Genomic DNA, 23,424 nt, shown 5'->3' with positions numbered 1-23,424 from the left:
GTCTGCTGGGTCCCCTCATGTCCCCTCATGTCCCCTCATGCCCTGAGACATCCAGCGCTCCAGCCACATTGTTGTGTTCACTCCCAGCACACAGCAGCTCCTCCTGCCTCCCTACCTTTGCTCACACTGACCACCTGTCTGGAACACCTTTCCTTTCTTTCTCCACCTACTCTCTTTTCAAGGCCCAGATGAAATGTCACCTCCTTTGTGACGTCACCTCCTTTGTAACGTTCTTTCAGACTAGTCCCTCCACCTCAGGCCGAGCCCGTCTCCTCCCTTCCCTGGGCACTCACAGTCCCCATTTCCCTGAGCCCACAGTTGGGAAACCTGTTACCCCACATGGTGCTGTGGGTAATGTGTCCTTCCCCATGGGATTGTAAACACCCGGGAGACAGAGACTGAGGCTGAGTCTTCTTTGTCTCTCTTGGGCCCATGTGGTGCCTGGCAAAGGCCTGGTATACAGTAGATGCTCAATAAATATTTCTTGAATGAACAAGAGTGGCCGTGAGTAGGGCTGGAGTAGTTCCAAGAAGGGGCACAGTTGGGTTGGGTGGTCTTGGAGACTTGGAGGAGGCAACCTTGGAACTCTGAAGGATGGAGAGGGTCAAGGGCACTGACTGAAGAAGCCAGAGAGCAGCTAGGCAGTCAGAGAGGTCTGTGAGGTCAGCTTCTGACGCCAGCAGCTGAGGACAACCAGGACGAGAACAGGACTGGGAACAAGCAGATAGAGGAGCCTGGAGCAAGGACTCAGCCCCAGAGGGGTCTGCAGGAGACTGGCTCATGCTCAGAACCCAGCTCCAAAACGCTCTGCCTGTGAGTCCTGGGCTGAGGAAGGCTTGATGCCAGAGTCAGGGTGAGGCTGAGGCCGCCAGTGAATATGTGGGCCCAGCTGCGGGGGTAGCACTAGGCAGGGGTGGGAGCCAGGCTGGAGGGGGTATTGCCATTGCTGCTGTGGGTGCAGCAGGGCTTCACTGGGGAAAGAGCAGCCTGTGCAAGAGTGTGGGCAGGAATGGGAGGGGCGAAGGCTCTGAGTATAGGAGAACAGCTTACCAGCAAGGAGCCCTGGGGTGAGGCTGGAGGGGCCGCACTGGAGGCAGCACTTTTCAGCTTATCTAACATTCTCGAGTGAGTGCTCCTAACTGCCAGATGTGCTGCCTCCTCCTGATTCTGCACATCAGGAGCCAGTGGCCTCTACAGTGCCCCATGGCCCCAAGGGAGTGGATGCCAACAAGTTGGCCATAGCATCTGGTATCCATGGGGGTCCTGAGGCCCTGCCACTTGTCTGTGCCCACCTGTCTGGCTGCACGGGCCCCGGGCGTGCAGGGACCTGGGGCCGGGGAGGCACTCTCAGCTACCACTCCAGCCTGTCTCTCTGCCTGCCCATCCACTGTCCACACCCCTGGCTGACTGAGCAAAGACAGAGATGGGCATCTCAGGTCCTGCCATCAGAGAAGCCTAGTCCAAAGGAGGAGGCATCACGCACGAGGGACTTATACCCAGAGAAGACACACACTGAGACCAGGCCAGGCTTGCAGGCAGGCCTAGGCCCAGGGAGGGCCAGCCCCGTCAATGACCTGGAGTTGAGACTTAGGGAAAGGCAGGAGCTGGCTCAGAGGCGCAGGCAGGTTGATGGCAGTGCCCAGGCCAGATGCTGCGGCCCAGGGCTGAGGTTCCTCCAGCTGGCCCTGCCCCCCACAGTCCCGCCTGGCCTTTGGCTGTAAACACTGAGAGAACAAGTTCCGTTTCCCGGGAAATATTTATCTCAGGCTGTGTGAGAAGCGTGTGCTCTGGCCTCCATATGTCCTTCCTGTAGACTGGGTGGGGCAGAAGGAGAGGGGGCTTGGCAGCGCCTTTTTTAGGGGCAGTCCATGGGGCTAGGAGGGAAGGGTGTGCCAGAGGCCCCTGCCTAGAGCCTGAGTTCGAGTGCTGGCTGAGGGAGAGGTGGGAGCAGATGGGAGAGGAGCTTGTTTTCTCCAAACCCCACAGATGTCCTCCGCCTCTCTCACATTCCTTTCTTCTTCCTGGTCCATCCTGTCTCCTCCAGGTTCTGCCTCCAGCCTGGTGTCCCCTCCTCAGGCTGCCTTTTCCTCCTCCTCCTCCCTGTTTCCTGGCTCTCAGCCGCTTCGTCTGGGAAGTCTTCCTCAACTTTAAACCCTCGAACCCTTGTCCTCTGCCCTCCATCTCCCACTTCTCAGGCTTCCAGCAGCTTCATGCGGAGCCCCGTAGATCAGCATTGGGCTGGTCCTGTCCGCCAGTTGTTTAGTCACTGTAACAGCTTTGCGCAGGCTGCCCTGGAGCCCTGTTCTGGGAAGCACAGTCCTGGACACCCTGGGACTGGGTCAAGGCCCGGAGCTGATCTCCTCTGTCCATCCCAGCAGAGCCAGCACCAGTGTAGACACATAGGGTATCCAGGTTGGTGGACTGGGGGAGGATGGAAAGTCCCATGGATCCAGCCAGAATATTAGAGTGGGGAGGCAGAGGGCCCAGGGTTCCTGCTGGCCAGCCTCTGGGCTTAGGGGTGTGTATCCCAGACAGGCCAGGCCTGCCGGGGGCCCTGACAACAGGAAATCCTTGAAGGAACAAGCAGAGGCTGAGGACTCTGAGCACAACAACAGGAAACAGCCGTGACACGGGGCAACAGCCCTGGCGACTGCCCAGTGGGGTGGGGACGAGGGGCCGAGCTTGTGGGACCCAGGGTGATGCCAAGAGGGACAGTGAGACACTGTGGGACACGGGGCATTCTGCACGTATGACACGGAGCTTATGACATGTAATGTCAAGTATGTGACTATGATCACAGGGTACTGTGTGGTGTGTGGGTGAGTCACTGAGTATGTGACACTGGGTGTGAGGCACTCTATGATAGCAGATGTGTACACAGTGGCTGTGCCACCAAGTGTGTGACACTGTGACACTGTGTGATATTGATTGTGTGATGCTGATACCAAGTGTGTGACATTGCACATTGCCTGCTACCACATATGTGACACTGCAAGTGACAATGAGCACATGGAGGGTGTGACTCCATGAGAATAAAATACAGAAACATGAGCAAATGATGCTGCAGTAGGAGGTATGGTCCTGAGTCTGTGGCTCGAGTGTCTGACACTGAATTGTGACACTGAGTGTGTCCCAAACATATGATCTAGTGAGGCTGAGTGTGCAAAGGAGTGACATAGAGTGAAAGCAAGTGTGTGGAAGTGGGCGTGTGATGCTGTGTGACCCTGGGCCTGACATTACATGTGTGATACTCTGTAATGGTTGTGACAATATGCAGTGTGCACACACAACACTGTGTTGGACACTGTCATGGGAAGGCACCGATGGGTTCAGGCAGGAAAGTAACACCGTCCAAAGGATGATTTTAAAAGATTGCTCTGGCCGGGTGCAGTGGCTCACACCTATAATCCCAGCACTTTGGGAGGCTGAGCCGGTTGGATCACCTGAGGTCAGGAGTTCAAGACCAGCCTGATGAAACCCCATCTCTACTAAAAATACAAAAATTAGCCAGGCGTGGTGGCAGGTGCCTGTAATCCCAGCTACTCAGGAGGTTGAGACAGGAGACTCACTTGAACCCGTGAGGCAGAGGTGGCAGTGAGCCAAGATTGTGCCATTGCACTCCAGCCTGGGTGATGAGCGAAACTCCACCTCAAAAAAAAAAAAAAAAAAAAAAAAAAAAGAAAAGAAAAGAAAGAAAAGAAAAAGAATACTTGGGCTGCAGAGTATGTATGTGTGCGAGTGTGCACGGTGCGTGGCAGGGGAGGGGAGATAAGTTAGGGGGAGGCAGATAGGAGGTGGGCAGAGCAATTGGAGGCTCCTGCAGCTGCCCAGGCAGGAGATGGTGGTGCCTGTGCTAATGGAATGGCAGAAGAGTTAGAGATATGGAGCAACTTTGGAGATATTTGAAAGTAGAAATGACAGAACTTGCTGATAAATGAGAAGATGAGCAAGAGGGAAAACCAGAGAACAATTTCCAGGGTTCTGGCTTGAAGAACCAAGCGATGGATGGTGGAGATGTTTCTGAGATGGGCAAAGGCAAGGGGGAGGGTCAGCACTAGTGGGGTGGGAAGACAAGGAGGCAGAAATTGAGTGAACTGTTTTGGACATGTTAAGGGAAGCATCCAGATGAAGGTGTGCAGTGGGCATCAGGGCCAGGCTGGGGATACACCTGGGAGTCGACAGGCATGGGGGTTTGTTAAGGTCATGGACCTGGCTCAGATAATGGAGAAAGGGAGCTTGGCAACAGAAGATGTGGGGACTGAGGACCAAGCCTTAAACCCTTATTCCATTGTCTAGAGGCCGGGGAGGTGAGAAGGAGCAGCAATGAGACAGAGCAGGAGGGCTAGGGAGGCAGAGGAGACCAGGGGTGTGAAGTCAGAAGCCAAGCTGGCAAAGAGGCTCAAGTGGGAGGGAGGGACGGTGTGTGGTTGGTGCTGGCCCACAGGCAAGATGGGAACTGGAAGCTTGTGCTGTGCTGGGCCCTGTGGGTGAGTCAGGCTAATGGGAGCCATTTCAGTGATGTGCTGGAGCCAGAAGTCAGACTGGCCTGTGTGGGATAGTCAGGGAGGTGAAGACGTGAGCCTGCAGAGCCCTTTGGAGATGTTGGGCTGTGACGGCTGCAGAGAAGGACATGGTCACTGAAAAGGGACATTACATTTTTTTATTATGGATGATTTTAAGCAGACACAATACCAGAGAGAATAATATAAAAAACTGCCATATACTCATCACTCCAGTTCAACAGTTGCTGGGATTTGGCCTCATTGCTTCCTCTCTTCCCCACTACCTGTTCTTTCATTTTTCTTTGCTTAAGCTTAAATTTTTTTTTTTTAAATTGTGGTAAAATGTACATAACCTAAACTTTACCATCATAACCGTTTCTAAGTGTACAGTTCAGTTGTGGTAGGTACATTCACACTGTTTTTCCACCAATCTTCAGAATTCTTTCTTCCTCTCAAACTGAAACTCTGCACCTATTATACAACAGCCCCCCATCCTCTTCTGTCTCCAGCTTCTGGTACCCACCATTCTACTTTCTCTCTCTATGACTTGGACTACTCTAGATACCCCAAGTAATTGGAATCATGTGGCATTTGTCTTTCTGTGACTGGCTTTTAAGTTTACTTAGCATAACGTCCTCAAGTTTTACCCATGTTGCAGCATGCGACAGGATTTCCTTCCTTTTTATGGCCACATAATATTCCAGTGTATGGACAGATCACATCCGTCCAGCACCAGACACTTGGGTTACTTTCACATTTTGGCTATTGTGAATAATGCTGCTATGAATGTAAGTGTACGGATATCTCTTCAAGATCCTGCTTCCAGTTCTTTCAGATGTATACCTAGAAGTAGGCTTGCTGGATCATACAGCCATTCTATTTTTGGGTTTTTGAGAAACTGCTATACTGTTTTCTGTACCTTTTTACATTCTCACGGACAGTTTCTCCACATCCTTGCCAAAATGTGTTCTTTTCTTTTCTTTTTCTTTTTTTTTTAATGGTAGCCATCCTAATGGGTATGAGGTGACATTTCATTGTGGTTTTGATTTGCATTTCCCTAATGATTAGTGAAGTTGAGCATCTTTTCATGTGTTGGTTGGCCACTTGTATATCTTCTTTGGAAAAATGTTGATTCAAGTCCTTTGCCCATTTAAAACATTGGGTTGTTTGCTTTTTTGTCATTGTTGAATTGTAGTTCTTTATATATTGCAGATATTACCTTTTTATCAGATAAAAGCTTTGCAAATATTTTTCTCCCATTTCATGGGTTGCTTTGCTGAAATATTTTAAAGCAAATCCCAGACGTGATGTCATCTCACCAAAGGTAGACTTTTTTTTTTTTTGGTTGGGGGAGCTTTCCGGTGAAGACTGAAAAACCTGCTAGACAAATTCTAAAATAGATGAAACGTTGGATTTTTGTTTTTTAAGGCTAGGAGGTCCTGGATGATGCTGAGATGTAACAGTGACACAGAGCCAGTGTGGAACTGTGTCTGGTGCTGTGTGAGGGTGACATGGTGGCTTTGGGAACATGGGTGCAGCACTGAAAATATAGGAGACTCCGAGTGAGGGTGACAGTGAGAGATCACTGTATGTGTGGCCCTGTGACAACCAGTGATGTGGGACAGTGGGACGCTGTGGACACTGAAATGACTGTGTGTCACCAAGCAGGTGGGACCTGCTCTGTGAAGGCCACAGGGATCGTGTCTCCTTGCGTCGTCCTGGTTGATGAGTGTGACATAGTGCAGGACTCTGCATGACAGTGAGAGGGACTGAAGCTGTGCTATAGGTGACAGGGCTGCATGTGATTCAGGTGGGCTCAGCCCCAGCCTCAGTTGCTGAGCATGGGAGGGAGCATGAACATTGTAGGGTAGATGAGGAGAAACATTGAATGGGGACAGAAATGGTGTCTGTGCCCAGATGCGAGCTCCTCTCTTCTCTGAATACCAGGAAGGCTTCCTGGAGGCAGGGTGTGGGCATTTCAGCAGGATGTCATAGGTGCTGATTAAGAGCAGGGCCTGTGGTGTCAGACAGCCCTGTCTAGGCTCTGACATTCAGCAAGTCATTTTATCTCTTGAGCCTCAATTTCCTCAAGTATAAAATGGGGGCTCTTGGGAGGATTACATGAAGCAGTGCTCCAGTGCATGCAGTCTCTGGCACTTGGTAAATGCTCTATGGCCTCTTGGGGAGCAGCAACCTCAACACCTGCATCCCAGGCCCCCAAATAACAGGAGCACCAGTAGGAGCACAGTGAGGGTGCGCTGAGTGAGGCGTCCTCTTTTCTTACACCCACAGCCCTCCTCTCTCCCTCTCCCCAACTTCTGTCCCCTGCTTGGTGTTGTCAGCGATACCCCCTCCCGCCCACTCACTCCTGCCCCCTCCTCTCCCCTGCCATCCTTACCACTGTACTGTCAGCCTCCAGCCCAGGCTCCTGCAGCTTCATTCAATTAGGCCGATGCAATTTGCTCAAGAAAAAGTCCCATAATTTGGTTAATCACACCAGTGGGGGATCTGGTCCCAGTCGGGAGGGTGGGGGTAGATAGGAGTTCATACCCACAGCTGAGGCTAGGTGTCGAAGTGCCTGTCTTTTGGGACCTTTACCTGCTTTCTTGGGCTACTTTCAGGAGCCAACAGAGTCCAAAGCTTGGGTCTTCTCAAACCCAGCTACAGAGGCCTTGAAACAGAAGCCTGGACTTCCTGGGTTTGCTTGTATCCCTGGGAGGGTCCCTGCTGCTCTCTGGGCCTCAGTCTCCCTTTCCAAAAATGGGGGTGGAACTGGGGGCGTCTCAGAGGCCCCAGTTTGCCTAGCTCTGCATCCCAGCTCTGGTCAGTCCCCCTTGTGGCTTCTGAAGGGCCTTCTCCTGGGCCTTGGGGAGGGAGCGCTGAGGAGTAGGTGGAGAGGAGTGGGCCCCAGGGAAGTGAGGAGGGGTAAGTGTCCTCAGAGTCTCATCTGGAATATGTCTACCCCAGTCCTATAATTAGAGACCCTCTAGTTCCAGGCTGCACACCTGAAGGTGGGGCAGGAAGAAAGGAAGCTGCCCTTTCTTGGTCACCTGCAAGGCCAAAGCCTCTTAACCATGCAGGCTATACCTTGCACAGGAGCTCCAGCAGAGGTGGGGTGGCGCTCAAGCTGAGCCCGCTCTCCCTCACCAAGCCTTTCCCCTCAGGCCCGCATCTGCCCAGAGAATTGGGGTCCCTCCTTTCTAATGTGCACACAGGTGGCCCCAGCCCCCTGTTGGGAGTCAGCTTAGGCAAGGTTTGACAGCTCAGTTTAATCTTCTCAGCAGCTCTGGGGGAAGGGACCATTTTTACGGATGAGGAACTGATCCCAGGAAGGTCCAAAGACTTGTCCAGTACATATGGTGTGTGGCAGGGCAGGCAGATGAGCCCGCATCTGAGGGAGGCGATGGGAGAAGTGACAGGGGTGCACAGAGGAGAATTAGACCCTCTCAGATTCCACCACTCTCAGCCACACATTCACTCACCATTTGGAGACAAGACTAACCACCCACTAGTGCATTCACAGCTCCCCAGACAGCCACACACTCACTACACCACTGTCACATGGACACCAATGACCCGAATCACATATGCATAGTTGCAGGCCCACATGGTCACTCCCACGTGCAGATGGCCAGTGCACACACATAGACACGGGTACTTACACATGTTTACACTCTTACAACCCATGTGGGTTACAGATTCCCACAGAAACACAGACCTACATACTTTCACACGGACATTCTCCCAGTGACCCAGGGAACATAGTCTGCCATGATCATGTGATGGCCTGCAGGGACTCGCCACTCTGGACCATTAATGGGCAGGCTGCACACTTAGGTCGCCCCCAAAGTGGGAGTTCTGCTTTGCTGGTGACCTAAGAGGAGAGGTCAGTTTTGATAAGTGTATCCAGAATTTTGCAGTCAGAAAAACCACACAAAAACTATTTTAATTTTCATTTCCAAGATAAAATTTAGTTTGAATTGTATAGAGGGTCCGAGGGTCTGGTGGGAGGGCATCATCCTCTTTTCAAGGCTTCGGGGGTCTAAGGGACCCATGGATTCACAACAGTCCCACAAAATATCCCAGGCGGACATATTTACCCAGCCCAGTGTATGCTTCTGTGTGTGTGTGTGTGCACTGTGTGCATCTCACGCTGGCTCCCAGATCTTCGGGATGTGAGGAAGGAAAGTAGGAGAGATTCCAGAGACTCCGGATGTTTGTTCTCTGGCTTCCTGGGCCCTCCAAAGGAAAACAACTCTGGATGCCAGCCTGCCTGCCTGGCTGGCTGGGTGGAAAAGTGGGCCGTGTTGAGAGGTGGGCTATATTGGGAGGTGGGCTGTGTGAGAGCCTGCCTCAGCCCCTGTGGCCCTGCTGACCGGGACCCTGTGTAATGAGGCAGAGTGACCAAGGCCCATGGCCAGCATTCCGTGGGCTCATAGGCCCATCGCCTCCCCTCTCTGGGGCTTGGCGCTCTCATCTGAAAAATGGAGGCGGGGAGGAGGTGAGACTGGATGGGCTTTCCCCTGGAGACTGATTAGAGAGACAGAGACTCAGGCCCGGAGTCCAGAAAAGACAGCCAAAGCTGGGGAGGGCACATGAAGGGGGCAAAGAAGGTCCTGGTTCAGGGGAGTGCGTGGGGCCCCAGAGCCTGCCGTGTCTCCACCAACTCTTTCCTTCACTGGAGGAGGGCTCTGTGCCTTGGTGCCCCATCTGCCCAGGGCCCTGTGGCTCAACCTGTTGCTTGCTCTGTGAGGAGGACGGGAGAGGGATGAGAGTCTCAGTGATAGGTGGAGGACAAGACCGGGGAGAGGGCTTGGGGCTTCTGGAGGGCCAGAACAGGAAGAACAGGAGAGAAGAGAAGACACCACGGTGCAGGAAATGGAGGAGCAAAGGCTTGGAGTGGGGAGGCTGGAGGGGTGCAGGGAATCAGGCTGGGGCACTGCAAAGAGGCCTGAGGCCAGAACAGGAAGAGCCTGGATGGAGGGAGTGAGCAGCCTCTCACCCTTAGCCCCCTGATGAGGTAAGATGACTGCGAGCCCTGCTCCAGGCTGTGTGCTGAGCATTTTGCTTGGAGCCTGTCGCTCTGGAGGAGGGGAGGGGGTGTTCCCAGGAGCTATGACAGTCTTGTGCAAGGGAGGGACAGGGTCACATTTGTGTTTAACAAAGCACTGCACTGGGAGAGAGGAGCTGAGGGACCACCTGGGGAGCATGGTGACTGGGACCCCAGAGGCCAGGCGTGCCCCAGACGGACCCCACTCAGAAAATTGCTTCTCCCTTAGCCCTTATAGAAGGGCTATTTTTAGGAACAATAAAAGTGCTCATACATTCCTGCAGGGGCAGGGAGAGGGAAGGGGGGCAGGAGTCAGTGCAGAGGAAGAGGGTGGACCCCTCTCTTCCCCCAACTCTGCCTTGGTCTTCAGGGGCTTCTCCTCAGGGGCTTCCCTAGCCAGCCCTGCCTCTCCAGCCCCCACCTGTCCCTGGGGTTCCCTTCCAGCTCTTATGTCTGTCCCTCTGCTTCTGAATTAGTCCTTGTTCTGACCGTCCGGCTCTCTTTCTCATACTTCCACTTTCCCCCTCCCCCCGGGGTTTGGGGAACAGCTGGGATGGGCCAAGCTCTGATGAGAGAGCCAAATACAGTCATAGGACAAAGCAGCGGGAGGCTGTGGGACACACACATGCCGCAGAGCACAGATACAGAGAGGTGACCAGGCACAGAGAGAAGCGGCCAAGCACCCAGGGAGGCTGAGAGGCAGGGAGAAAATGCACTGGGACAGTCAAGGAGAGTCCCAGGGCAGGCATCACTGGGCAGCTAGCTGCTGTGCCCTGCTCTCTGTCTTGTCCCTACAGAGACCAGCATGGCTGGGCTTGCCCCCCGTCCACCCCCACCAGCCCACCCCAGGCCAGCCCTTCCTTCCCGCCCTCTGCAGGCCCACACTAACCCTATGCCAGGCCGCCTCCTTCAGCATTTACCTCCCACACACAATGGGCACAGCGAGGAAACAAGAGACCCAGTCTCTGGCCTGGAAGCAGACGCTCAGCCCCACCTGACATCCGAGAGGGCTCAGCCCATCCTCTGGCCAAGGCAGGTATTAGAGGGGCCCCAAAGACAAGCAGGACTCTGGGACAAGGTGTCCTAGTGTGGCCCAAAGGGCTGGGCTGAAGCATGGGTCTTCTGGCTCCAGGTGAGAGCCTGGGTGAGTCCTTCCCTGCCTCCTCTGGCCTTAGTCTACCCCATCAAGCTGGGATTGGGCTCCATGAGGTCTAGGGCCCTGTAGACCCTGGTCCTGTGGGAATTCTCAGAAGGCCTGGGAGGAGGACAAGTGACCACACAGGAAGGCTTCCTGGAGGAGGTGACCTCACTCATAAAAGAAGGTGATGGTGACAGTGCTCCTCTTGGGGAAGACCTCTCCCTCTGACCTGCTGCCCTGACCCGGTCACATGTGGAGATGATCCTGAAGCACAAAGGGCCTGCTGGCCTGCGGAGGTACCTGGGAGAGGTTGCCAAAGGCTCTCAGTAGGAGGCACCCCATTCCTCAGGCTCCTCTAAGACTGTCACTGTGCCAGACTGAGGAGGCTTTGAGAGGTCTCAGCTATCTCCCCTGCCTGGATCCTTGCTCCACACCCCTCTTCTCCCTGATGGCATGTAGCCCTCACAGTTTAGTAGTCCTGGGCACACAGGAGTTCTCCCAGTCATTTACAGCTCAGCAAATACCTACCAACACCTATGAGGGGCTGGGTACCACTGGAGACCCAGAGAGGGGCAGGACACAATCTCTGCCCTCCAAAAGCTCCCAGTCTGTTGTGGGAGCCAGAAGGGAGAGGGTGGCACTGCATTGATGCACACGGTGCATGCCATGGTGGTGGATGGGGGGCTGTGGGACCCCCAGGTGGGAGTGTCAGACTTGCCTGGAGAGGGAACAACAACAAACTCTCCCTGGAGGGATCCAGAGAAGGGAAATCACTTGATTCATTCATTCATTCATTCATTCATTCATTCATCCATCCATCCACCCATCCAATTATTCCTTTGGCCATCATTTCCTGAGGGATGTAAACTCTCTTCTGACACTGGCCCAGCAGGACACATAGTGTCCTCCTCCTCTCCTGCTTGAGCCACGATGCCTGCCTCTTGGAGGCTCCTGGACTTGCTTTGTCCAGCTCCCAACCCACTCTGAGGGGGTGAGGCTGAGGAGGGTGTACAGACATTCAGGGTCACCGAACTCAGAGCTGGAGGGTAGCCACCTCACCAGGGGCCCTTCTCAGGGCACAGGCTCCCTGGTGACAGGGCCTTGGTCCTTGCTTGCACACCTTTGGGGACTGGGAGCCCTCTCCTCCATCCTGCTCAGGAGTGTGCCCGCATCTGCCTCCTTGTGACTGCCCTGAACTGCCTCATGGGCCCCAGGCCAGAGGACAAGGAGAGCTAGAATGCCAGGTGACCAGGACGACCGTGATGGCATGGAGAGGGGGATGCTGTGATGTGTTTGGGAGGAAGTTTGTGGCGTCCAGAAGAATGTGGGCGGCAGGAATGGGAGCCACTCTCAGTTCTGCCCTGTAGATGAGGCAGCTGAAGGTGGGAGGGAGTGGGAGGAGATCTGAGCTGGCTCTGCCCTGCTTGATCTGATATCTGCCTCGCAGGGCAGATATCCTCCCCCTCCCCACACTCAGCTCCTGCCTCCCTCCCTCTACCCACTCTGACTGTTCCCTCCTTTCCTGACTCCAGACTCTGGGTGAGGGACTGAGGGGATCCCAGTGAGTTTGGCCCTCGGGGAACTGATCATGCAGACAACTCTTACCTTCCTTCTCCTGTTCTTTCCCTCTTCCCTTTCCTTCATCCATCCCCAAACCTAGCTCTTGATGGATCCAAGGGTGCGGGGGACAACCAGGAGGGCATTTTGGAGGAGGCAGGAGCTGGAGTAGAAGCTGGGACTGGCTTGGAAAGGGCGAGAGGCCCAGGTGGAGCTGGTTGTGGATGCTGGAAGGGAGGAGCCAACAGTCTGGGGTCAGGCTCCTGTGGATGGGGACACCCTTGAGAGGCGCCGGGACTGGCTCAGGTGTATTCTACAGTGCACGTGTCTCCAGTGTGGCTCGGAGGCTGGAGACGCGGCCCTGTTGGAGTAACAACTGAAGCCGGAGTCTGCGAAGGGTGGGCAGGAGGATAGAGGGATGGGGGCATGGAAGGGGAGGGGGTAAGTAGAGGAGGGAGGGGAGGAAGAGAAAGAGCGGGGAGGAGGAAAGGTCTCTGAGAGGTCCCTCCTATAGGACTGGGCTCCTGCACTGCGAGTGGCCCCGTCCATACTACCTTGTTATCGGTGTCTCCCCACCACTAGCCTCGCTCTCTCCTTCCATCCCCAGCCTTTCCCCTCCAATGGGACCTTCCCTGGGGCGTCCCCTCATTGGCTGTTCTCACCTGAGCAATGCCCCTCCCCTTCAGTCCTTAGCCTCTTCACCTGTACAAGGGGATGACCCAAACAGGCACCTCTCAGGCTTGTAGGAGGATCCAAGATAGTGTCAGTGGGTCTCAAGGTGTGGCCCCTCGACCAGCAGCATCACTGTCATCTAGGAATGTTTGGAAATGCAAGTTCTTGGACCTCATCCCAGACCTACTGTATCAGAAACCCTGGGGGTGGGGCCAGCAATCTGCACTTTAACAAGCACTCTGGGTGGTTCTGGTGCACACGAACACTGGGGAATGCCTGGTGGAAACCTCTAGCCACAGGAGGTGCTTGGGAAAGGTACCTTCCCCTTCCCAAAACCTGATGCCTCACTCAAGCATGGCACTGACAGTTGGGCTAGTCCAGCTGTGTTCTGGCTCTCTGTCCTGCCTCCTCCTTCAGACTAAGCCTCCCAAGGGTTGCCAAGCCTCTTTCCTCTATTCTCCTGACCCTGGTCCAGCTCAGCCTCGTTGAGAGGGGTCTGGGGCTACAAAATCTTCACACTCACAGGCAGTTCCTCTTTGAGCATCCAAGGTACCAGTGTCTTTGAGAGGCGGCTCCTTGGCCAGGTGGCACACATGGGTGGGTGGGGAGGAAGGAGGAGGAACCACCGTGTTCTGCTTTCTTGTCTCTGACTCTGCAGGCTGGGTGTGCTGTGAGGCTATGAGGAGGCATAGAGTCAGCTTGGGTGCTGGGCTGAGGCTCGGGGCCGAGGCTCAGCAAAAGGGGACTTCTCTGGTCTGAGCCTACAGGAGGCCTCCTTTGGGGCAGTTCTGCCAGTCACCCTGACTGGGCGGCTGTGCTTGCTAGTGCCAGACCTGTGCTGGGCACAGAGGTCGATAAGTTCTCCTGTGCCCTTGAAGGGCCCCGTCCTCTGGAAAGATAAGAGACTATGTACATTGCCCACCAGAACAGGAGAGAGGAAGCAAAAGAGGCATAGATGACACTTGCCTGGCACCCCCTGTTTCCCCTCTAGCTGCCTTCCTGGGTTCTCCATTCTGTGGGTGCTTCTCTCGAGTTAGGTGCTTTCTCCCCGTGTTCTCAAGGTGACTATTTGGAGGTTTGTGGGAGGAGTGGGCTGGAGACACAAGAGTAGGTGGGGGCAGGAAGTATGCAGGAGAGAGAGAGATGGAGAGTGGGAGGAGAAGCTATGAGAGGAAGAGAGGACGCGGAGGTGGGAAAAGACGTCAAGACTCCTGGAGAGGAACAGGAGTGCAGGCTGGGACAGAGGTGGACGTCGGCCGAGGGAGGCAGGGAGGGAGGCAGGTCCACCTGAAAGGAAGGCAAGGGGTGATGGACAGAGAGTTTGTGGACTCCGAGGTCCTGGGGGGATCTAGAAGGACCCCTCCCTTTAGAGAAGGGGACACCAAGGCCCACAGAGAGAGGAGGGCCTCGCAGAGGACCTAACGCAAGCAGAGTTGCATGAATCAGTGTGAATGGACAGTCCCAAGAGCACAGCTGGACCTTGGGAGGTACTTGACTCTTGAGTTTGATGTTATTGCCTTCCTGTAGGCCAGTGTGAGGGGCACTGTGAGGCTTCCTTGTAGAGAAGGAGGCATGGAGCCAGTGCCAGGCAGCGGGGAGAGCCATAGGAGGACCTGTGGAGGTGGGGAAAGGCATAGAGACTCGTGGAGAGCTCTCCATAAGGAGAGCATCTTATGGCAGTGACCCCAACCCTCAGGAAGGGCGTTGGTCTTGTGCTTGTGGCTCCAGAGGGGGTAAGACCAAGGTCTCTGGTTTCATAGAATCTTAGGCTTTAAGAAGGAGTTAGAAGTAATTTAGTCCAGACCCTCTCCTCTCCCCAGATAAGTGCAGAAATGCAGATCCAGCCCAAGGCTGAGCCGCAACCCTGGCTTCAGAGGAGGCCTGACTCAGAACAGGCTCCCCTTTCTTGGTATCTGGGGTGAATGAAAGATAAGTCCTTGGTAATGGTGCTGTCTGTGGTGCTGACTGGCCCTACCTCAGACTACAGAGCTGCAGGTGGAGCTGGGGAGAGCAGAAAGGCTCCATCTATCCATCTACCCACCCACCCAGCCACCTATCTACCTATCCACCTACCCATCCATCCACCATCCATCTACTCCCAACCCATCCTGCACCCATTCATCTATCCACCCACCCACTCATCTGTCCAGCTTCATTGAATTAAACCACAAAACCATAGAACTATATGCTGCAGAGCTAGAAAGATCCATTTTTTAGTAATGAGAAAACTGAGGCTCAGAAGAGGAAAGTTGTTGCTTAAGGCCACACAGAACTTATGTAGTCAATCTGGGACAGGACTGGAAATTGTGGCTCTTTCCTACACACCACAAGTTCTCCCCTGTGGTCTGGGAAATTGCCTGGCTTTTATGCTGATATCTATACTGATATTTGTTCCAAAAAGCTGTGAAGGCAGGAAATGTGACTTCCTTCACCCCATCTCGAGCCTGAGTTTGTGTATGTGTATATGTGTGTGTGTGTGTGTGTGTGTGTGTGTGTGGTGTGCATGCATAAGTGCAGCCTTGTGTATGCATTGAATATATGATTGCCTTTTGATCTGTCTGTGTGCATGTTTATGTGAGAGACTGTGCACATACATATGAATAGAGGTGTGTGCATGGCAATATGTATTTGTGTGGCATGTGTAGATGGGCATGTGAGCAGGTAAAGCTGTGTCTGTATTTTTCCTTTCCTCTTCCTTTTAAGATTGAAGGCCCCTGATTTAAGCCTCGCTCCCCATCTGTGCCTTCAATTCAGGAATCTCCCTGCTTCCCATTCTCAGCTGCTCCCCACTGATTCTCTCCTTCCTTCACTGAAGCAGTGACTCTTCCTTCTGAGCCCACACTTCATAGGCTTTGCAATTTGAGCTGTTTCCTCCCCTGAGTTGATGCAATGGGGTGAGGTTGCTTTGAGATCTGAGGAAGATTCATGGAGGAGATGGCATTTGAGCAAGCCTTGAAGGCCCCTTTGAGTGCCAGATCTGAAGTGGCTCTTCCCAGCTTCAGTTCCTGCACCCAACACCCTCCACTCCTGGGGCAGGCTGGGTAGGACCAGGAGGTAGATTGACAGAGGGATGCCTGCAGAGAGCCTTGGGCTTCATCGGTCACATTGCCATCCAGTCCACTCTGGCACAGATGGGAAACCCTTCCCTGCTGCTGCCCCAACTCTCCCCAACTTTCTTTTCCTGATCTCCTTATTGCTATTATCCTGCCTTTGGCCTGAAAAGTCACAGAAAACTGAACAATCAGAGCAAAGGTCAGGCAGGCACCCACCAATTCCAGTAAAGGACAGTTGAGGGCATTCCCCAATTGAAGCAAAGGGCAGGTTGAGGAGTCCACCAATCAGAACAAAGGACAGACTGTTCTTTCTGAGCCCCCTAGGGTGGGAGCTGGGGATCAGGTGCTGAGCAGGAACCAGACAGGGGCTAGAGATCCAGAGGTTTGGGTTCTGGACCTGACTCTGCCCTGACTGGCTGGCTCACCACAGGTTGATCATTGCTTCTCATTGAACCTCAGCTTCCTCATCGGTCAAATGAGGAGACTTAGCTCTCTGAAGCCTGTGGCTTTGAAAAATTTCTCCCCCTGTATCAGGCTCACTTTGTCACCTGGGTCTCTCTTCCCCAAGTCCACATCACGTACGTCAGACTCCACCAAGGGCAGGGCCTCTCAGGAGTCAGCTTGTTGACTCCTCTGCCTCCAGGAAGGAATAGACATAAACTAACACCACCTTCTGCACTGTCTTTAGAGCCCTGGTCTGGGGAGCATGCGTCTGGAAGACTATCTTGGGAGTATTGGGGGCATCAGCTCTTCCTCCCCTTTTTAGTCTTCAGAATTGACCTTGGAAGGCCATAATAGCCTGTGTGTATTGTACACAGGCATCACTCGAGCTCTTGCCCTGTGAATCTGTAAGGAACTGTACCAGTGAGAACATGTGTGTGTATGTGCGCATGTGGATGGTGTCTGAAGGCATGCTGGGATGTCTGCAAGGATGTGGGGTCTGTGACTGTGTGGTGCTGAAGGTGTCTGTGCTGTGATGAGGAGCCTAAGGGTCGAAGGACAAGTGATCCAATTTGGGTATTGTGTTGTCTGGAATCAGTAGCTTCTGATGTCTGACGGCAGACATCTTCCCATGACCAAGATATGTATCTTCATTCTTGAGCAGTGGGAGGGACCAAGGAAGCCTGGGTGTTGGAGAAGGTGATGCTGAGTAAGCATCTGGGGAGAAGGCCCACTGCTGCCCTCCTCCTGGGAACACAGGATCCATGGGGGTAGAGGAGGAAACTGCAGCCAAGAAGACCCAGGAGTGAAATTTGGAGCTGAAGCCTGTATGCAAGGCTTCATTTAGAGCCCAGCATGGAGCTTTCTGGCAAATGGGCATTCAGCCCACTCTTGCGCACCCTTGAGGATGGGCAGCTCACTTGCTCCCTCTCTCCTGGTGACCTGTAGCATGCCTTTGTAGTGTGGCCCTGCTTGGAAGAAGGTCCTTCATCCCACTAGACCAAGGCCAGCCTCCTGTGGAATCCTATGGGTCCCCAGTCTGTCCATGGGGCCAGAGTTCAGATCCGCCATCTAGGAGGGTCTGAGAAATTGGAGTTGGAGACTGATAACCCTGGGTCTCCTCTGCTTTAGATGAGGCACCCCTGGGTTATCCAGTCTTAGTCACATGCAAAACTTGGTTTCCAATTCCCTCCTTTCATAGGTCGCCTCCTCTGGATGAGTCTCATCTTGTCAGCACCTGGGACACAATGGACAGGGGATGGTCTAACTAGACTATAAAAGTGGGGGAACTGTCATTTTCCCAATTGGGTTAACATACCTCTATTAATATGTCCTGCAGTTTGAGCATTTTTATTTCTTGCCAGTCATGCTTACACTGTGGGCTCATGCTGAGCTGTGGTCTTTTAAGACACTCAACTTCATATCATGTTCACATGAATGGGGACCCAGCCATGTCTCCTTCATCTTGCAGTTAATCACTTTGCTTTCTGAACACAGACCCAGCCTTCCACTGGGAAGACATCTGAAAGGACTTCCAAGGGCTTGCGGGAGGGCATGGCTGGTGGATGGTGTGAGTCACGATCTTGCCTTGGCCCTCGTTTCCTTTGTTCTGTTACCTTTCTCTTTGATCCCCATGGCTCTGGCCAAGTTAATAGAGCGAGAAGCAGGGACTTTTGTCTCCGTTCCGGCTCTGCAAGGACGAGTTCTGTTCCTGGGATGGGAAGGCTGTGAGGCAGTCAAGGCTGACGTCTCCTTCTCCTCCTATAGTTGCCAGGGATGGCCCAACTGTTCTCCCACCTTATGGGTCATGCACCCCATAGGCTCTTGATACTCTCAACCCAGCCCCTCACTAGGCTGGAAAAATGAGACTAGGTGAGACCACCTTCCTTCTGGGGAAAGTGAGCGGGACCCAGCTTCAGCGAATATTCAGCTGAGCATCTACTCTGTGTTGGGCATTCTGTGAGGCACTTTTAGGGCTCTGATTCATTTTTATTTTCATTTTTAAGGGCTCAATTTCATATTGTCTTCATGTCAGCCTGTAGGGGGCAACAGCCCCAGCTGCTTCCAACTTACAGATAGGAGACTGAGGCTCAGTGACTCAACCAAGACACTCATTGCTCATACACAGTGGAGCTAGGATTCAAATTTGGGTGTTTTTTTGTTTGTTTGTTTGCTTGTTTTGTTTTAATTTGGAGCCTTGTGGTTTCCCTACTATGCCAGAATTGTCCTTGACTAGAGAACGAGGGACCTAGAGTCTAGGCCAGGCTTGACCTGTTGACTCACTGTGAGGCCTTTGCTAAGTCCCTGTCCCTGGCCCTTCTCTGAGCCTCATTTTCCCCACTTGTAAGATGAGGGTACTTGAACCTTATATGGCCTTAAGACTGTTTGATTTTGAGATCCTAAGATCCTGGGATTCCTGAAAGCCTTGGGCTCTGGACTAAGCTGGGGGGTTTTGCTCACAATCCTTTGGGCAGATGGGTCTGCCCTGGCCTGCCCGGCAAAGCCCCTCACTGCCTTCTCCTCTCTTCCAGGATGCTTTGCTGAGTCTGGGCTCTGTCATCGACATTTCGGGCCTGCAACGTGCTGTCAAGGAGGCCCTGTCAGCTGTGCTTCCCCGAGTGGTAGGTGCCCGCCCTTGCCCCACACTTCCCACCCCGCCCCCTAAGCCTTTGACCAGCTCTACGCTGTACCTCATTCAGGGTCAAGGGGGAAGGAAGAGGCAGGGTCCCTGCCCAGAGGACTTTCATGGGGAAGTGAAGGGTCTGGGTGGGTGTTCTGAGATGGCTTTCTGGAGGAGGAAGCCTGAAGCGAAGCACCAAGGAATGAACTTGCATAGGAATCCTGCAACAGCTGAGCCAGAAGGGGCCTTAGAGGTTAAGCGGAAAAGCTATGTCTCAGATAATGAAAGGGATTCACCTAGGATAACAGGACGTGGTGGAGCCAGCTGGGTTTTGGAATCCATGCAGCAGGAGAAGTAGAGGGTAGACATGTAGAAGAACTTCCTGGAAACCAGGTCTGGGAGGTACTAGAATAGGGCTCAGCTTTGATGAATAGATGTGCATTGGGTTAAAGTGCCCTGCCTGGAGATGGGAGGCTGGGAAAATGGCCTCTAGCAGCATTTTAGCATCTTTCTCTTTGTCCCATCCGAATACCATGGATGAGTTGCAGGTTTGGGGAAGATGGAGGATGGTGATCATGGTTGCCTGAGCCCAAAGTGCGTTACTGGGGAGATTGTGCCCCTTGTCATCTATTCCAGGCCACTCCCCAACCTGGCTTCAATGGCCACTGTTCATCCCTTAGGCAGGAGGATGGGTAAACTGGCCCTTGAGGCCCAAAGTAGCAGGTTGTCAGTTGTGCCAGATAGAGAGAAGCAGGGGACTTTTGGAGTCTGGGGAAGGGAGTCTGATCCAGCCTAAAGGGCATGGAAGACTTCCTGGAGGAGGAGATGCCCTGACTGAGTCCCGATAGCCTTAAATGTCCTCTTCCCTACTCTAAACACTGCCAAGGGCAGCCTCTGCTCCAGGAAACATGGCCAACTCAGAATGTGACCTTCGCATCCCTCCGGAGCCCATTGTCCCTGAATCTGCTTGATGGATGAACCACCGGAGGCCCAGAGAGGGAGGGCGCTTGTCCCAAGGTCACACAGCATGACAGGGATAAATGGGACTTGGTATCTAAGCACCCCCATTCCCTCTCCTCAGCTCTGCCTTCCCCAAACCTCCTAGAAGTTCAGAGCCCAGGAGGAGGGCTAATGAGTGAGCTTTATTGAGTGTGAAATTGGTAGGAAGTGGGTGGCATGTTGGAGCCCAAAAATAAATCCTCCCAGAGAAGGATGAGACTAAGGCAACATCTGGCCTGGGGTGGAGGCACATCTGGAAAGGGAGGGTGGTAGAAGCTGGCAGGTCGGTTTCTGCAGAGCTGCCCCAAGAGCCTCTGTGGCCACTGAGGCTGCCCTAGGGTGGGAGGAGGAAGTGACTGGCTCTGTTTCACAGGCAGGGTGCCCTGGTGGCTGTGCCAGCCTAGATGCTCTGTGACAGATTAATTGTCTCCCCAAAGCTGGGGGCTGGGATGACAGCTGTGGTCCAGGTTCCTGGGACGGTAGGAAATGTCAACCCTGGCACCCCCCCAAGAGACCTATAGGAGGTAGGGAAGCCCTGACTTTCAGGAGTCCTGGCTTGGTTGCACAGAGGGGCTCAGCCCCCAGTGAGGTAAGGGAGCTGAGGTCTGCTCTGCTGCCCCCAGGGAAGGGAGCAGAGATGGGGAGGGGACCCCCGCCCAGGGAGGAGAGCTGCTGGCACCTGGCTTCCTCATCAGCACCCATTGTGGCAGGCAGCCCCGAATGCAGATGGTGCTGATGTGTCTGAAATGGTTCCCTCCTTCTCTCCAATAGACTCAGCTAATTTTAACTCAGAGGACTGAGTGAGGGGGTGGGAGACATACGGACATCCGGAAGTGAAGCAAGGATCTGTCCCCCTCTGCCCCCATGGATTACCCACCCCTCCCTCTGCATGGGTAGGACTTTCTGTGTGACCCTGCCTGGTCTCTCAACCTCTTTGGGCCAGATAACTCAGACCTCTCCCAGGCTGCTGGAAGAGATGGATGACAAGGAGGCTAGATATAGCCGAGGAGTGGGCGGCCTCCTTCCCACTGAATTCTTTATCCCTGAACATCCCACTTAGGTTTCATTCCAGCCAAACAAGAGGGTGTCTGCCCCTCTCACTCCCTTCAGGCCTTATCATTCCCACCCCATGCCACACCCACCACTGAACCTGGCTCAGTGTCTCTGGAAGTAGTGGCCAGGCATCTCCTGGGGATTGGGAGGGAGTGGGGGCTGGCTGGGGACAGCCGATGACAACGAGAGTGGCTGGCAGGATTGTGGACTCTCAGAGTCATGGAAGGCAACTGCTTCTTCTGGGAAGGATTCCATATTTACTGAGTGTGGGCCTTCAAGACGTAGCTCCACTGTCACCTCCTCCCGAAGTCCTCCAGGATACCCTCAGCTGGGAGGCAAACCCTTTTCCACCCTCCTGCAGAGAAAACACAGAGTTGTGGTCAAGGCTATGTTGCATGGGGGTTGGTCAGGGATCCCTAAGGGTTGCCAGTTCTGCTTGGAAGGAATGTAGATTTTTGCCTGTAGGTCAGTGAGGGCAACTACTTCTGCCAAGACATGGCCTGGAACTGAGGCCAGAGCTGCTCTGGGCCCTTGGGGAGGGAGGATTAAAGAGCAAGAGCTTTGATCTCCCTCTGAGGAGCAATCTTTCCAAAATACAAATCTGCTCACGTCTCCCTGCGCACGTCCTGTCCTGCCCCCAGTTCTGTTCGTAAGGCCCATCCCACTCAGCCCTACTGACCTCGGGCCCATCCCTGGTGCCCCTTCCCTCACTATCTGTTCCTAAACGCTCCATGCTCTATACACCTCTGGACCTACCTGTGTACCTGCAACAAGGCCTGGGAGCCCATTCTGCACCCTGCCCACTCCCTGAATGTGTCTAATTCCCACTCAGTGACAGCTGAAAGGTCACTTCCTCCAAGAAGCCCTCTCCAGCCCCCACAGAGGATGGTGCAGTGCCCTGCTCTGTGCTCCTCCCTTGGCTGGGGTTATAGGTGTGTGGTTTCTTGTAGAGTTGAAGGAGGGATGCTTCCTGGAGCATTCCGAGCCCCATCCCTGGTACAGCTCAGAGTGGATGCTCGGTTATTGTTTGCTGAATGTCTGAGGCTGGAGTCAGGCAGGGAAATATCCCCGGATGGGAGGTGATTTGTCTGCACCTTCAGTCCTTCAAATTCTTTGCCTGGCACGTTGGGTTTTGGGTGGTAAAGAAAGTCGCAGGTTGATGAATCCTGCTTGGAATTCCTTCCAAGAGGAGAGGACAAGGCGCTTAGTTCACAAGGTGTATTGCTGCCCTGGCTGCATCTTAGAATCACCTGGAGAGAAAACCAAACAGATCATTGCCAGAGCTCCACTCCCACAGGTTCCATGACCTTGCCCCGTAGACCCCTGCATGCAGGCTGGGACTGGGCAGCTGAGAGGACCTCTCCACAGGGTTTCATAAGTGCCTTCTGTCCTAGGAAACTGTCTACACCTACCTGCTGGATGGGGAGTCCCGGCTGGTGTGTGAGGACCCCCCACATGAACTGCCCCAGGAGGGGAAAGTCTGGTGAGCCATTCTCTGCACCCCCATTGCCCTCTTGCATGGCCAAGGATTCTCAGGGCTAAGGCACCATCCAAGGTCAACTGGTCTGACCCTCCCCATCTAACCTTGATCTCTGCCTCCCTGCCAGGTGGGATTCATTGGCCAGGTTGCTGACCCCAGCATAGAAGGGCAGAAGCAATGTCTTCTCTTTGTTGGGGAAATGGATAGGCACAGAGAAAGTACCAAGTGATGGTGAATTTTCTCCTTCTAATTGCTTCTAAATGGCTGCGGCCTCCTCAGAGCAGAGTCTCAGAACGTTGGGGCTATGGGGTCTATCAGTTAGAACACCAGCATGCTGTGAGAACTACTGTGAGGCTGGACTTGGAATCCCAGCATGCTGGGCCTGCAGGAGCTCACGGTGCCAACTCCCTGCATCTGAGAACAGGGAGATCAGAGGCAGCGTCCTGCTGAGGGTTCTGGAGCCCCACTGCCTGGGTTCAAATCTTAGCTCCCTGTTTACTAGCTGTGCAACCTTGGGCAAATGACACAACCTCTCTGTGCGTCAATTTTGTTTGTGAAATGGTGATACTAATGGTACTTATAGGATTGTGGGGAGGATTAAATGTGTGTCACACATGTAAAGCATTTAAGTCAGGCCTGATCTGTGGTGAGGACTATCTGTTGGGGATTACCATTGCGAGAGAATGCTGGAATCACTGACTTCAGGATCTTGGGATCAGTGCACTTGGCCCCCTGATACCTCGATGCCCATTTAATTCAGCCTCCTCATTTTCCAGATGGGTGGATATCATGAGACATGACCAAGGTCACATGCCAGGTATGAGGCAGAGCCAGGCCTAGGACTCGGGTCTTCTGACTC

General features: G+C 53.7%; 1 protein-coding gene and 1 non-coding gene across 17 annotated transcripts in view; one reads left to right on the top strand and one right to left on the bottom strand.

The window, feature by feature from the left end:
* PDE2A (phosphodiesterase 2A) overlaps positions 1-23,424 on the top strand; it is a 99,958-nt gene that overhangs the window by 46,715 nt on the left and 29,819 nt on the right. For 12 of the 16 annotated variants that reach the window (XM_074014642.1, XM_074014637.1, XM_074014638.1 and 9 more), the window contains 2 exons: positions 18,945-19,034; positions 22,480-22,568. The exons of 1 other annotated variant lie outside the window; for it this stretch is intronic. Coding sequence is in view for 7 of the 15 variants with exons in the window: in XM_045370267.2 (XP_045226202.2) it covers positions 18,945-19,034; positions 22,480-22,568 (179 nt within the window). In the remaining 8 variants the exon portion in view is untranslated. The remainder of the gene's footprint in view (positions 1-18,944; positions 19,035-22,479; positions 22,569-23,424) is intronic. 3 more of the 16 variants (XM_045370269.2, XM_045370270.2, XM_074014634.1) reach the window with 1 other exon arrangement.
* Positions 5,852-5,913, bottom strand: LOC123568908 (U7 small nuclear RNA). The gene has a single exon (XR_006692462.2). It is a non-coding gene; the product is annotated as a U7 small nuclear RNA (small nuclear RNA).

The sequence above is a fragment of the Macaca fascicularis genome, chromosome 14 (assembly GCF_037993035.2).
Source record: "Macaca fascicularis isolate 582-1 chromosome 14, T2T-MFA8v1.1".
NCBI lineage: Eukaryota > Metazoa > Chordata > Mammalia > Primates > Cercopithecidae > Macaca > Macaca fascicularis.
Note: the sequence above shows the minus strand (reverse complement) of the source record. Positions and strands in the feature narration are given on the sequence as shown.